This window comes from Pongo abelii, chromosome 10 (genome assembly GCF_028885655.2).
Source record: "Pongo abelii isolate AG06213 chromosome 10, NHGRI_mPonAbe1-v2.0_pri, whole genome shotgun sequence".
Classification (NCBI taxonomy): Eukaryota; Metazoa; Chordata; class Mammalia; order Primates; family Hominidae; genus Pongo; species Pongo abelii.
Window position 1 is genome coordinate 21375759 of NC_071995.2, and position 15250 is coordinate 21391008.

The 15250-nt window shown below is 36.2% G+C and overlaps 1 protein-coding gene across 1 annotated transcript in view; it reads left to right on the forward strand.

Moving 5' to 3' along the window:
• Positions 1-15250, forward strand: part of PDE3A (phosphodiesterase 3A) — a 303896-nt gene that overhangs the window by 271023 nt on the left and 17623 nt on the right. The window contains exons 11-15 of the mRNA XM_024257297.3: positions 3000-3113; positions 3250-3449; positions 5192-5395; positions 6948-7103; positions 10442-10700. Of these exons, the coding sequence (XP_024113065.2) occupies positions 3000-3113; positions 3250-3449; positions 5192-5395; positions 6948-7103; positions 10442-10700 (933 nt within the window). The remainder of the gene's footprint in view (positions 1-2999; positions 3114-3249; positions 3450-5191; positions 5396-6947; positions 7104-10441; positions 10701-15250) is intronic.

Genomic DNA, 15250 nt, shown 5'->3' on the forward strand with positions numbered 1-15250 from the left:
AGATGCCAGCACTTGGCATAATACTGAGTACATGCTAAGTGAATATTTGATTAATAAACATGTTACTGACTGCTAACAGGACAGATGGTTTTCTATTCTTCAATCTAAGTGATTGATGACAGTGTTATTCTCCTACACATACACACATATAACTAGATGTATATGTTTAAATAAGCAGCTGGATTTGGTTAGTGATTTTTTTTATTTAGTACTTTTAAACCTGTACTCGAAAGCAAAAGGAACATTTTTAAATATATATACTGTCTTTACCTAGTTTTTAAATCAAGATTGTAGCAGCCTCATAAAATGAGTTTGGCAGCTTTTCTTCTTATATTTTCAGCACTAGATTATTTACTTAGGATTAATTGCTTGTTGAAAGTTTGTTTTTTGTTTTTTTTTTTTAAATGAAACATTACCTATAAAGTTTTCTGGGCCTGGGCCTGGGCCTTGGGGTAGGGGACAGGGTGGATTAGAGCTCAAAAGGATTAGAACTCAAAAGCTGCAAGTTCACCTGGAATAGATGTTATCAATTCCTTACCCCAAACAGGCTCTGCCAACACTGTGATACTGCCCGCCATCCACCTCTGTACTGCTATGCTCATGCACAGGTTTCTCTGACTTGCATCAATAATAGTAACTACTGGCATATAGTAATCTTCCCAGCTTGCAACAGGAGAAGAGAATTTAAGAAGCTAGCTTCCAACATATCTCCCAAAAGTGGAACCCTACTCCCAGACTGCCATTTTCCTATCATAACAGGTCATTACTATCTTCTACCAATGGAGGCAGAAGATATTTTATTTTATTCTTACAAATCCAGCATTGATTCTGAGAGAAAGCTGGTGATCTATACTAGTTCTATCTTGTTCTACAGCAGCAATTTATTTTACATGAATAATGTTTACACAAATTACAAATTCACTGTGTATCTGGCCCTTTAAAATATATTTCCTAATGTAATTGTCACAATTGTCCTATGAATTTGGCAATGTTATTCCCGTATTTTCAAGATAAAGAAATGAGACTTTTTACTCTATCTTATTTTTAAGATAAGAAAGTGGATTTTAAGTAACTCACCCAAGTTAGCATGGATAATATTATAGCAGAGGTAAAAGCATACCTGTCCCAAATCCAGGAAATTCTAGTATGATCAATTTCATAAATAGCCCAAGTACAGACATAAAATATGATCGTAATTCTCTTGCCTGTGAATTATTTGTAAATGTAATGGGCTCATATCACTGGAGATGGGCTATACTCAGAGATGTAGATGCCAATCTTAATAAAATTGCTCTTTCAAGTACCATATAATATTATTGTTCATATTTATGATTGACACAGGGATACAAGTTTTGCTATTTTCTTCTTAGAAGGCTAGGATTTGAGCCTCCTCCTCCTCCTCCTCCTCCTCCTCCTCCCCCTCCCCCTCCTCCCCCTTCTCCCCCTTCTCCCCCTCTTCCTCTTCTTCCTTCTTTTTTTTTTGGAGACAGTTTTACTCTTTCACCGAGGCTGGAGTGCAGTGGCGCAGTCTCAGCTCACTGCAACCTCCACCTCCCAGGTTCAAGCAATTCTCCTGCCTCAGCCTCCTGAGTAGCTGGGATTACAGGTGCCCGCCACCACGCTCGGCTAATTTTTGTATTTTTAGTATAGATGGGATTTCACCATGTTGGCCAGGCTGAACTTGAGCTCCTGACTTCAAATGATCCACTCACCTCGGCCTCCCAAAATGCTGGAATTACAGGCATGAGCCACTGCACCCGGCCGGAATTGAGTTTCTTTAAGCTCTTCTGATGAGATCTTTTCAAACCCACATCCAGGCCTCTCCACTGAATTTCTAGGGTGTTTACCTAAGATTTAGCTGCATATTGTCACTTAAAGACTGATTCCTCATGGCTGCCAGAAATTTAACACCTACCCAGGTGCTACAATTGCCACATTTACCATAGGTTTCCTCTTTCTTCTCTGACTAGGGAATAGGTGTTTCTCTCATATTCTCATTGTCATTCTTGTTCTCTCCTGTTTCTCTCTTCTCCTTATTTTAAGTATTATGAAGAAATGTAATCTCTTATACTAGAGAAGGAAACAGTATCATGGTTCGTTAGCAGAAATACAATGTGTAAAGTTAGTATATTTAGAATAAAGCATACTAATCAGTGAAGTATTATGAGGGGTCTGATAAACAAAAAACTTGGAAGAATTGCACAGAAAAGGAAGGTGAGCCAAGCGCACACTGGGCACGTGGTTATGGTTTGAAAGAAGTTGAACTGCACATGTGGAGTACGACCCCCTTCCCTTGATGATGACATTATGACTAGTGAATCTGGTTTTCCTGTAAGTTTTAACTCTTCTAAATGGCTTAGCTTCCTACATTATTATACAAGAGGCTTTTCTTTTTAAGTATTTCTTAAAACTATATTCTGAAATTAGAATTTCTAGATCAGAGAATATAACTGATTGTGGCTTTGAATTTTGCTTGTGGATGAAATCTACATGTAAAAGATATTTTATTGCAGTGCTTTAAGATTGATACAGAAAAATGGTATTATGTTCTATTCCCAGATTATTTTTGAGTACCATCTATCAGAGATGAAATATTATGTCTCATCTAGTTGAAGTATGTCATAGCTATTATGTTTATTCTCGTTCTCTGCATAGTTTTATGCAGGAGCATGAAAATAAGTACCAGAGTAAACATTACACTTTTTTCACACAGTATGTTTCCTACATACATAGTTTGTAGTCGACTATTGACACAGATTTTTCCACTTCAGATACCTGCATGCATAATAAATGTTACAAGTAGGGTTTTTTTTCTTGTTACGATGGATGTTATAGAATTATGGAAGAGTAATCAAATAATATTTGTCCTAGAAAGTTTGGCCAACTTTCATGGAAATAGTAAAATGTTAGGACTAATCTGTTTGTCCAGTAGATGGCACTCTTAGTTCTTGGACCCCAAAGTTCATAAACTGATGACTGTTCCTGTTGACTGGTTACAGATCATAACAGAATCCATGCCACTGATGTTTTACATGCTGTTTGGTATCTTACTACACAGCCTATTCCAGGCCTCTCAACTGTGATTAATGATCATGGTTCAACCAGTGATTCAGGTATGTACGAAGTGAATCTGCACTGCCTTATGAAAGATGGGAACGAGGGTGTTTTTTTTTTTTTCAAAAAGAAGTCAAGACAAATAATGTCAGCACTTTTTTAAAAACTTCTTTGACTTTCATTTTCTCATCTCAGATTCTGACAGTGGATTTACACATGGACATATGGGATACGTATTCTCAAAAACGTATAATGTGACAGATGATAAATACGGATGTCTGTCTGGGAATATCCCTGCCTTAGAGTTGATGGCGCTGTATGTGGCTGCAGCCATGCACGATTATGATCACCCAGGAAGGACTAATGCTTTCCTGGTTGCAACTAGTGCTCCTCAGGTAAATCTTTAGATTTTGGTTAGGAGAACTAATTTAAAGATTTCTCAAGAAAGTGAAGTTAAAATGTGATTTATAATAGGCACCAAGTTAATATAAGCCAAACTATACATAGTCTTATGTTAAAATTCTCGGAGACCGTGCTAATTCTGAAAAGAAACCATGGATTCTTCCAAGATTCTAATAGCAGGTATACAACTTTATTATCCATGGGAATCATTTCTCAGTTTTCTTCTTAGGAAGAAAACCTACTTGAATTCATGTCAATGGACCTCTTTAACAAACAAAAGGCAACCTATACAAAAGCCCCTTTCTGAAAAGATTAGAGAACCAAGCATTTCTTGGACTCTTAAGAATGTAAGGTTTCTTTGTATATAAATACCATTCCTTTGAAATATATTCAATATAACAATTATGATTCTTATGACATTATCTATAGGTTGGTAGGATGTTAACATCAATTTATTTCATTGGAGGAATTTTTTTTTTTTTTTTTGCCTAAACATAGATTCCAAAAACAGTGAATAAATTTGAAGTTCATCTTGGTGTATAATTCTATCTAAATAAAAAATTCATCACTAAGTATCTAGACATACCCATTTATACAATCAAATTTAGCCCATTTATTTAATTAGCTGAACCCAAGTTGCTAAACATTCTGAGATCCTCTGTTCTTCTACAAGATCTAGAGGACAATATCATTCAATACTGACTTTTCTGTTTTCTTCTTTGCCTCTTCTATCCCACTGCTGTCCATTTCCACAGCTGATCTTATGGGCTGTTCTATAGTTTTTCTTGAATCTATATACAATAAAAATTATCTGATAATTTTTTCTTGACTGTCTACCTTCTTTCCACTTGTCTTTCATACACCAGAATTATTTTTTCTAAATATAGGCAAAAATCCACTGGCCAGGATAATTTACCATTCAGATTATTTTACACATCTACATTTTTATATACCTCTATATTAATATTCAGTGCTTAGTGTTTTTTGTCCTATGTCTTTTTATTTCTCCAATAGGCTATCTTGCACACTAGTGTTCAGGCATTTTGTAGGCAGCTTCCCTTTTTAAAAAAAATATTCTCTAATAAAACTTCTCTCTGCATTATTAGAGAATTTCAAACAAGTAAATGTCATTTTATGTCTCTGAATACTAGATAAAAGGTGATATTTCCTGTGGAGTCGAGCAAGAATGTTTTAAGTCATGGACATTTTGGGTATTCCATTCATCTTTAATAGCTATATGTGTTTAAGAGGAGGTAATGTTTATGCCAGATAGAGAAAGTAACCTAGTTACCTCTTGAGGTATTGTGGCATTGTTATAATTATATATTATATTTATATTTACATATATATGTGAATATAATTTTTTTCTTTTTCTTCCTCCCTCCTCTTCCTTTTCTATTTGTATATATTTTTTATGTTTAAATTCCTGTACCCTACAAAGAAATCTAATGAAAAAATCTTTTAAAAAATATCTATTAAGATAGGCGAGTGCCTCCTCAAAAGAGTTTGGACTAAGTTTTCAAGGAAAGGAATTTATCTTACAAAAAAGGGAAATTTAACCAAGAAAAATAATAGGGTCATTGTACAGTAATAAGTGATTCTTAACAAGCAGGAGTCACATGATTACATTTCTTTGTTGTATGAATAAAAAGCAGTTTCAAAGCACTGCATATTCTCATGATTTTTGTGATTATTTTCTTAAAAAGTTGACCTCTTAACTGTCTTATTTGCCTAGGCGGTGCTATATAACGATCGTTCAGTTTTGGAGAATCATCACGCAGCTGCTGCATGGAATCTTTTCATGTCCCGGCCAGAGTATAACTTCTTAGTTAACCTTGACCATGTGGAATTTAAGCATTTCCGTTTCCTTGTCATTGAAGCAATTTTGGCCACTGACCTGAAGAAACACTTTGACTTCGTAGCCAAATTTAATGGCAAGGTAAATAGAGCTGTACCCAGTTTTCATTTTTTTTTTTTTTTTTGAGACAGAGTCTTGCTCTGTTGCCCAGGCTGGAGTGCAGTGGCACAATCTTGGCTCACTGCAACCTCCACCTCCTGGGTTCAAGTGATTCTCCTGCCTCAGACTCCAGAGTAGCTGGGATTACAGGCTCATGCCACCACGCCTGGCTAATTTTTGTGTTTTTTTTTTTTTTAGTAGAGATGGGGTTTCACCATGTTGGCCAGGCTGCTCTCAAACTCCTGACCTTGTGATCCACCCGCCTCGGCCTCCCAAAGTGCTGGTATTACAGGCGTGAGGCACCGTGCCTGGCAGACCAGTCTTCATTTTATAGACACATTGAAAGATATCATGGAAGCAAACTGTTGAACAAAACATGTTACTATGAACTCTCATATTTCAAATGTGAAAATGGAATACAATAAGATGTTTAACCAGAAGCAGACATATAGGTATTGATCTGAATCTAGATGCCCAAGAAGCTGAGATGCTGTCTCTATAGATTCTACTTTGTGCTACAGAGGAGTAACACATTCTGTCATTGTGGTTTTTGTTTGATTTAATTTGTTTTCATCTCTATGGTATATTTATATAAATTATCTGGCAGCAGTACAGATCAAAAACTTGAAGCAGAATTTTATATCTCAAAAGTAAATCCCCAAATATTGTTATGACAATTTTTATGAACTGTAACTATATTATTTTAATAGCAATTGATAATAAGGCCAAGCACAATGGCTCACACCTGTAATTTCAACACTTTGGGAGGCCGAGGTGGGTGGATCACTTGAGGCCAAGAGTTCGAGACCGGTCTAGCTAATATGGCGAAACTAAAAATACATCCCTACTAAAAATACAAAAATTGGCCAGGTGTGGTGGCGCACCCCTGTAGTCCTACCTACTTAAGGGGGCTGAGGCAGGAAGATTGCTTGAACCAGGGAGGTGGAGGTTGCAGTGAGCCAAGACTGTACCACGACACTCCAGCCTGAGAGACAGAGCAAGACTCTGTCTCAAAAAAAAAAAAAAAGAGAAGTAATTATATATGCCAACTTAAAAAAGCATTTGTTGCTAATTCAATAATTAATGATTTTTAAAATTTTCATTTTTGTAGGTACATAGTAGGTATATATATTTATGGGTTACATTAATAAATTCATATAATGTGTAATAATCACAACAGAGTAAATGGGGTATCTGTCACCTCAAACATTTATCCATTGTGTTACAAACAATCCAGTTATACTCTTTTAGTTATTTTAAAATGTATAATTAAATTATTTTTGACTACACTCACCCTGTCACCCATTATTAATTATTATTTTATTCATAATTCATTATTTTACTTTTTTCGTGAACTATTTTTACCATTAATTTACACAGCCAATAACATTTTTAAGTAGCTAGAGGTTCCCAATTGTTTGGTATTATGATCCCTATATAATATGAAGACAATAAACGTTCTATTGTTTTTCTCTTCTCTTCAACTTTTGTTTTTATCGAAGCAAAACATATTTTAACTTTATCTCTCAAATAGGTAAATGATGATGTTGGAATAGATTGGACCAATGAAAATGATCGTCTACTGGTTTGTCAAATGTGTATAAAGTTGGCTGATATCAATGGTCCAGCTAAATGTAAAGAACTCCATCTTCAGTGGACAGATGGTATTGTCAATGAATTTTATGAACAGGTAACTGACAACTATTTAATACAGCTTAATCTATACTTACAGGTTGCTTATGAATTTCTCAAAGCTTCTAACAGCTATGAAAGTATGATTATTTTATATTCATACTTTTGTCAGAAAATACACTGGTCAATTTTGATCAGGAGACAAGAAGTGATGTGTAAAAATAGGACTAAAATATAATCATAGAACTCTATGATAACAGTTATTTGCAAGCATTTGCAGGGAAGAAGATATTGAGATAGTGGAAGTCAGACGTTAGGAAGATCCTTGAAATACTGTTCTTTTATAGATTTATTTATTATCATAGAAGGTAGTTTAAATGTATATGGAGTAGCTTATATGTGTATGGTAGTTTAAATGTATATGCATATCACATTAATTTCACTTACTTTCCTAAAAAATTTATTTATTATCATAGAAGGTAGTTTAAATGTATATGGAATAGTTTATATGTATATGTATATGGTAGTTCAAATGTATCTGCATATTAGATTAACTTCACTTTTGTAAAAAAATTAATAAGAGCATTATGTGTAAAAGCTAAAAAGAAATAGGCATTTCATTTGACATGATAACATAAGAGTTAACAGACTACTCAGAAAGCTACCACAATTACATAAGCCGGGGGTGATCCTCCTGACATTACTCTACACCCATCAGAATGCACTTGAACCTTCCTGGTTGGCACTGTGAACCACTCTTAAAAAGAATGTGGAGGTGAAGGAGCATGCATAAAGGACAGGAATAAGTGACAGAAAAGCATGTGGAAAAAAATGAAGATATTTACTTTTGGGGAAATATAACTGTCTCCAGATATTTAAAGGAGTGACATACTAATTTAGAAATAGGTTAATCATAACATTGCTGTGGAGATTAAAGAAGATAAATTATATAACATACTTAGCACAGCATCTGATTCATAAAAAAAGTTAGATCCCTCTCTACTGCCCTAAAAAAGGTATGAATATACCAGTCTATAGAAGTTATTGGGAGGTAGAGTTGAGATCAATGTCAGAAAGAAATTTATATTGCTAAAGGTATCCAAAAATAGGCTGAGACACCTTATTAATGGTAATAAATTAACTGTCATTGGACATATTTAAACAGATTAGAATGAAATTTTATGGTTACTATAGGTAGGATTCATATATAGAATGAAATGTTTGTGTTTTTAATTTTATTATTATTATACTTTAAGTCCTACGGTACATGTGCACAGTGTGCAGGTTTGTTACATATGTATACATGTGCCCTGTTGGTGGGCTGCACCCATTAACTCATCATTTAGCATTAGGTATATCTCCTAATGCTATCCCTCCTCTCTCCCTCCACCCCACAACAGTCCCCAGTGTGTGATGTTCCCCTTCCTGTGTCCATGTGTTATTGTTCAATTCCCACCTATGAGTGAGAACATGCGGTGTTTGGTTTTTTGTCCTTGCGATAGTTTGCTGAGAATGATGGTTTCCAGCTTCATCCATGTCCCTACAAAGGACGTGAACTCATCATTTTTTATGGCTGCATAGTATTCCATGGTGTATATGTGCCACATTTTCTTAATCCAGTCTATCATTGTTGGACATTTGGGTTGGTTCCAAGTCTTTGCTATTGTGAATAGTGCCACAATAAACATACTTGTACATGTGTCTTTATAGCAGCATGATTTATAAGCCTTTGGGTATACACCCAGTAATGGGATGGCTGGGTCAAATGGAATTTCTAGTTCTAGATCCCTGAGGAATCGCCACACTGTCTTCCACAATGGTTGAACTAGTTTACAGTCCCACCAACAGTGTAAAAGTGTTCCTATTTCTCCACATCCTCTCCAGCACCTGTTGTTTCCTGACTTTTTAGTGATTGCCATTCTAACTGGTGTGAGATGGTATCTCATTGTGGTTTTGATTTGCATTTCTCTGATGGCCAGTGATGATGAGCATTTTTTCATGTGTCTTTTGGCTGTATAAATGTCTTCTTTTGAGAAGTGTATGTTCACATCCTTTGCCCACTTTTTGATGGGCTTGTTTGTTTTTTTCTTGTAAATTTGCTTGAGTTCATTGTAGATTCTGGATATTAGCCCTTTGTCAGATGAGTAGGTTGCAAAAATTTTCTCCTAAAACCATAAAAACCCTAGAAGAAAACCTAGGCAGTACCATTCAGGACATAGGCATGGGCAAGGACTTCATGTCTAAAACACCAAAAGCAATGGCAACAAAAGCCAAAATTGGCAAATGGGATCTCATTAAACTAAAGAGCTTCTGCACAGCAAAAGAAACTACCATCAGAGTGAACGGGTAACCTACAGAATGGGAGAAAGGTTTGTGCTTTTAAAAAATAATGTATTGCCTTTCCTAAGAATGGGATTGATTCATATTCTCGAAATATGGAAATGCAAAAAAATGTAAATTAAAGGGAAAATTCATGTATAATAATACCACTTCCTAGGCATAATTGTTGCTGATGTTTTGGGATATTTCCTTTATTAATTTTGCTAGGTAACTGCTGGTTAAAAATCTCCCTTTTTTCCTCAGAAACATTTGAAGCACTTCAAAATAAAACATTTGTACAGTAATATTATTAAACATACAGATAAATAAGAATATCAGAAACCACACAATCACAGGAGATATATTAAAATTCAAACAAAATCTGGGATAAGGTAACCCCTTGAATTGAGCAATAAATTCTTTAAAGCTTTCTGGAAGCCAAAGCAAAAAAGGAAAATAGGCTACATTTATATATTTTTTAAAAATTGTTCTCACTATTGCATTTTTTTTTTTGAGACGGAGTCTCACTCTGTCACCCTGGAGTGCAGTGGCACGATCTCAGCTCACTGCAACATCCACCTCCTGGGTTCAAGTGATTCTCCTGCCTCAGCCTCCCAAGTAACTGGGATTACAGGCACCTGCCACTACACCCAGCTAATTTTTTGTATTTTTAATGGAGATGGAGTTTCACCATGTTGGCCAGGCTCGTCTCAATTTGCCCACTTTGGCTTCCCAAAGTGCTGGGATTACAGGCGTGAGCCACCGCGCCCAGCCTCACCATTGCATTTTCATGCATTTATATTCTCATATAAAAGACACTGATTTGTGTGATAAAAATATCATCTACTTATACATTAGAATTTAGACTTTCTGTGTTTCTCCTTGATAAAAAGCAAAAACCTCAAGTTCACAAAAGTACTAATTAACAACAGTGTTTCTGTAGGAATCTTAGCACTTGAGATAGGATCCTTTTTAGCTGTCAAGTAAAGAAGTTTGTGCATTAATGCCTGGGGTTTTGCATATTTACAAATTTCAGATGCCAGGTGAATGTTGACTTCACTTGTATTTTATTTCTAGGGTGATGAAGAGGCCAGCCTTGGATTACCCATAAGCCCCTTCATGGATCGTTCTGCTCCTCAGCTGGCCAACCTTCAGGAATCCTTCATCTCTCACATTGTGGGGCCTCTGTGCAACTCCTATGATTCAGCAGGACTAATGCCAGGAAAATGGGTGGAAGACAGCGATGAGTCAGGAGATACTGATGACCCAGAAGAAGAGGAGGAAGAAGCAGTAGCACCAAATGAAGAGGAAACCTGTGAAAATAATGAATCTCCAAGTAAGTTCTAAAACCTAGTTCTAATGTGTTTTCCCTGGGATTGCTTTCTTACTTTAGATGAATTTTATGCTTCTCATGAAATACACACTACTTCAAGTCTAAACATCATTTGCAGAGTTTGATTACGGATAGCTCCCTTCCCCAATATCATAATAATAGAAATTCCAGACTATGGAATCTATAATAATAACACATATGATACAAAGATATCTTTTCCGTCATGAAGTTAAAAAATAATAATAAGGAGTTGAAGTCTATTCTTCAGGGTATCTGTTTTTTTGTTGTTGTTGTTTGTTTGTTTGTTTGTTTTGAGGCGGAATCTTGCTCTGTCACCCAGGCTGGAGTGCAATGGCGCAATCTCAGCTCACTGCAAGCTCCGCCTCCCAGGTTCATGCCATTCTCCTGCCTCAGCCTGCTGAGTAGCTGGGACTACAGCTGCACAACACTACAGCTGGCTTTTTTTTTTTTTTTTTGTATTTTGAGCAGAGACGGAGTTTCACCATGTTAGCCAGGATGGTCTCGATCTCCTGACCTTGTGATCTGCCTGTCTCCACCTCCCAAAGTGCTGGGATTACAGGCGTGAGCCACCGCGCCCAGCCGCTTCAGGTTATGTTAGCAATTTAAAAGTGAAAGAATTTCAGTTACCATAAAGACCAATCATACGTTTTTATTGGCTTGGTTAGGGGAACTCCATGTGAATAGATAGGAGGTAGTATTCATTTGTTCATTCAACAGACATTTATTGAGCACCTGCTCTGTGCCAGGCATCCTTCCAGGTACTAGAGATAGAGTTGTGGGGAAAAAGAGACAAAAAGAAAAATCCTTGCCCTTATAGAAGTACATTCTAGTGGGATCAGTAGACAATAAGCAAAACAAGTGAGTATATCTATAGTATGTTAAATACAGTATTATTTACTGTAGCGATAAATACTGAGAAATATGAGAGTAAAAATAAAATGAGGGAGATATGAAATGTTATAGAGATAGGTTAAAATTTTAGGTAAGATATCCAGGGATAGGAAAGATGTAAAGAAGGGAAAGATTTGTAAAAATAAAAAGAAAAGACCTGCAAGAAGTAAGGGAGTGCTCCCTGGGGCTGTATGTGGAAAGAGGATTCCAAAGAGAGGAGAAAGCAACCTGCGCAAAAGTCCGGGGGTGTACATTGGGTGGGGTGTTCAGGGAGCAGCAGGAGAACTGGGATAGCTGGAGCAGCAAGACAGAGGCAGCCGGGAACCAAGCTGTCCAAGGGAGAGAATACAGTCATGGGTTCTTAGTTTCTGTTTCTGGTTGGGCCAGTAAAGCCCCTTCCTCATCCCTCTGTTCTGCTTATCACTGGAGACAGAAACTAAAAACCATGGTTTCAGGTGCTAAAAGCCTAAAACGAAACAAAACAGCCGAACAGCAACAACAAATAAGTCAGCCTGGACCAGCTTGGAAGGTAGGACTCCATGGGTCACGGTAAGGGTTGTGGCTTTTACTCTGAGTAAGATGGGAAATCGTCAGTGGTTTTGAACAGAAGAGTTAGTAGACTCAACTTACATTTTAACTAGACTGCTTCAGCTGCTCTATTGAGAATATGCTTGGGGTTGAGAAGGGAGCAAGAATAGACATAGGGCGATCAGCTAGGAGACCATTGAAATTATCCAAGTGAGAAATGACTGTGACTTTGGACCAGGGCAGTAGCAACAGTGACAATGACAACCTATCACATCTGGTAATTGGCTGGAGTACATCATGTGGCCAATCTAACGTATTTAGCTTAATCGACTATAAAATCATTTTTATTTATGCCTCTAAAGCTACTCTCCTATTTATCCTGTCATGAAACAAATAGTGACTAATAGCATAATTAGTAAAAATCCATGACCCTTGCAATGACATTGCACAAATACTGTTCCTAAGAACATAGTATGTGATTTCTGTCTACCTTTACAGATAAAGTACAATCTTAATATTCTCAAAGTTCTTACCAAAAATACAACCAATGAAAGACATTCTGATCATTTTGTGCCTATTTTTATCACAGTCAGGATGATGCACAACTTGGTTCATTCCAACCATCTTGTAAGGAAATTAACCTTCTACTGATCCATTTTGCTCTCATATAAGCACCTTGTTGTAGGCACACATAAGCAAACACAAAGAAGTCATTATCAATTGTGAACTTACGAGGTAGAATTTTGCAAATTGAGTTTTAGGTCAGATCTGGCCTGTTAATTATTTTTTGTAGAATGGGGAAAATAAAAGTTGTTTTTCTTCAATATGCTACTGTCAAAGTAATTATATTTCATTTATCTGATGCAAATAAAAAGACTTCCATTAGAAAATTTGTACTAATCTTGGGATTCAGAGCTAGAAGCCAAGACTTGGAATTCATGGGTTATTCATTCATTTTTTCACTTAATAAACATGGATTAGTTTTCTCTTTTTGTTTGTTTTCATTTCAAAGAGCCAGGTAGTTTGCTGTCTTACTAAGAATAAGACAGTTTTTCCACTGAATGAAGGTATTGTCGGCTTAGCCTCTGGAAAAGCTTTGTTCTCAGGGGCCCTGACTTACTGCTATTTAAACTCAAACACATGGAAAATACAGACGCACAGATCCAGGCATTGGGAATTGAAGGACCCAGGCCAGGAGATTTAACAGGCTCAACTTGTCAACCTAGCCTTTAGCAGCAAATGCTACAACCACATATTCCATTTCTTTCTGTTCTGTAGGGTTGGGTTGTCATACCTTCCCATTTTTATCAAGTTCACTAAAGCGGGAATAAGAGTTTTTTGGGTTCTGTTTGCTCATGCCTTCCAAAAGTTAACTGACCACATTATACTACAATTTAAAAATATCCCATCCACAATGATTTGATACTGTAGCTTTGGAAATATTATCTCTAAAGTATTTCTTTACAACCAAGAAAATGATAAATATGGAGCAACATTAGTATTTACTAAATATTGGCCACATAGAGTAATGGAATTTTAGAAATGAAGGGGGAATCAATGCTTATCAGTTTAGCCACCTCACTTTACAAAAGATTAAACTAAGGCTCAGAAATTTAAATGACGTTGCAAGGTTGTAGAACCAGAAAGGGAACCTAGGTCTCTTAATTTTTAACTTCAGTGCTTTTGGCTCTTAGTAATTTTAATCTCAGAATTCATATTGGCTAAAATGGTTACCTTGACTTTGCCTAATACTTAGGTTTCAGAAAAAAATAAATATGCACAGATAACTTCTGTAGTTTGTAAAACTTGGAGATGTCCCAGGAAACACAGAATAAAATGTTTCAATATGGTATCCTAGGAAAAGAAGGTTTTTATCCCACCTTATAATTAAATCTGAAAGATTCCTACAGCGAACTAAGAGGTTTCTAATGAAGTGCTAAGCTGCATTTAGAATTGGAGCAATGAAAGGCTCTTTGTTCTCCTTTCAAAAGGTTCCAGTACAGAACAATTTGGCTCCCAATACAGGCATGTTTTAGACCACCTGCAGGCTCTAATCTACGCAAATTTATTTGGTACAAACTTTCTTCTACGTCACCGTCTTATTCAGTATAATTCCAGAGAGGTTTATTGCTAACATTTAACAGTATTAATAAGAGAACAGCTGCTCTCATGGGGACTGCCCTGGAAGGAAAAAAAGAGGAAAATTGAGCTTTTGTTAGCTTCTTCCCTATGAATGCACTGCCATCAATGTGTATAACTTTAAGATGAAATAATCACCTTAAACTGAAGAGTGTTTGCTACAACTGTGATTCAAACCTGTTCTTCAGACAGGGGTCCTCTGTAACTCTCTTGATTGAAAGGATTAGCTTAAAAAATATATTAACATTTCAACATTTCTCAACAGAATTTGATTTATAACAAAAACAAAGTAAAAATAGACAAGTAGAGATAGAAGAGTAATTTTTAATTTGCTTTAAAAAAATCTGATGTATTAATGTATTTTATTGACTTTTATAGAAAGAATTCAAATTTATTTAAATTTCAATTATATCTACTGCCCTCGTTAGGAAGCTTTCAAATGGGAGAATTGACATAAGGGGTCATGGCCTGTGCCCCATACACTTTTGCCTACTTCCCAGTTCTTCAAACTTTGCTTGGAATACTGCTAGCCCCTTTTCACCCAGTGTATTTAATTTTCATTACTTACATCCAGCCCAGGTACCAGGTCCTTTAAAAAAAAAAATTCTACCTAATTTTCCACAGTTTGAGTCTTTTATGTTGCCATGGTTTGATGTATCAAAGAGAAATTGCACCTGACATTTGTTAAAAATGGCAACGAAGGCTTCATTCAAGACTATAGCAATAGGGGAGACAGATTGAACTCTGTTGAAGCAAAAGGTGGGAAAATTGTTAAATGCTGCTGTGAGCTAGTGAAAAAGTGCTGGAAGATGTTATGGGAGAATTGGCTAGTATGATTAAGCCACCTGTTAATTGGTACTTACTAAAGTTAGGCTTCTACCTCCCAACAGAGACTAGGAGATAGGCCTGCCTGCTGGCCTACGTTTCTTCTTTCCTTCCATCCTTCCTTCATTTAAATCTTTTTTAAATTTTAA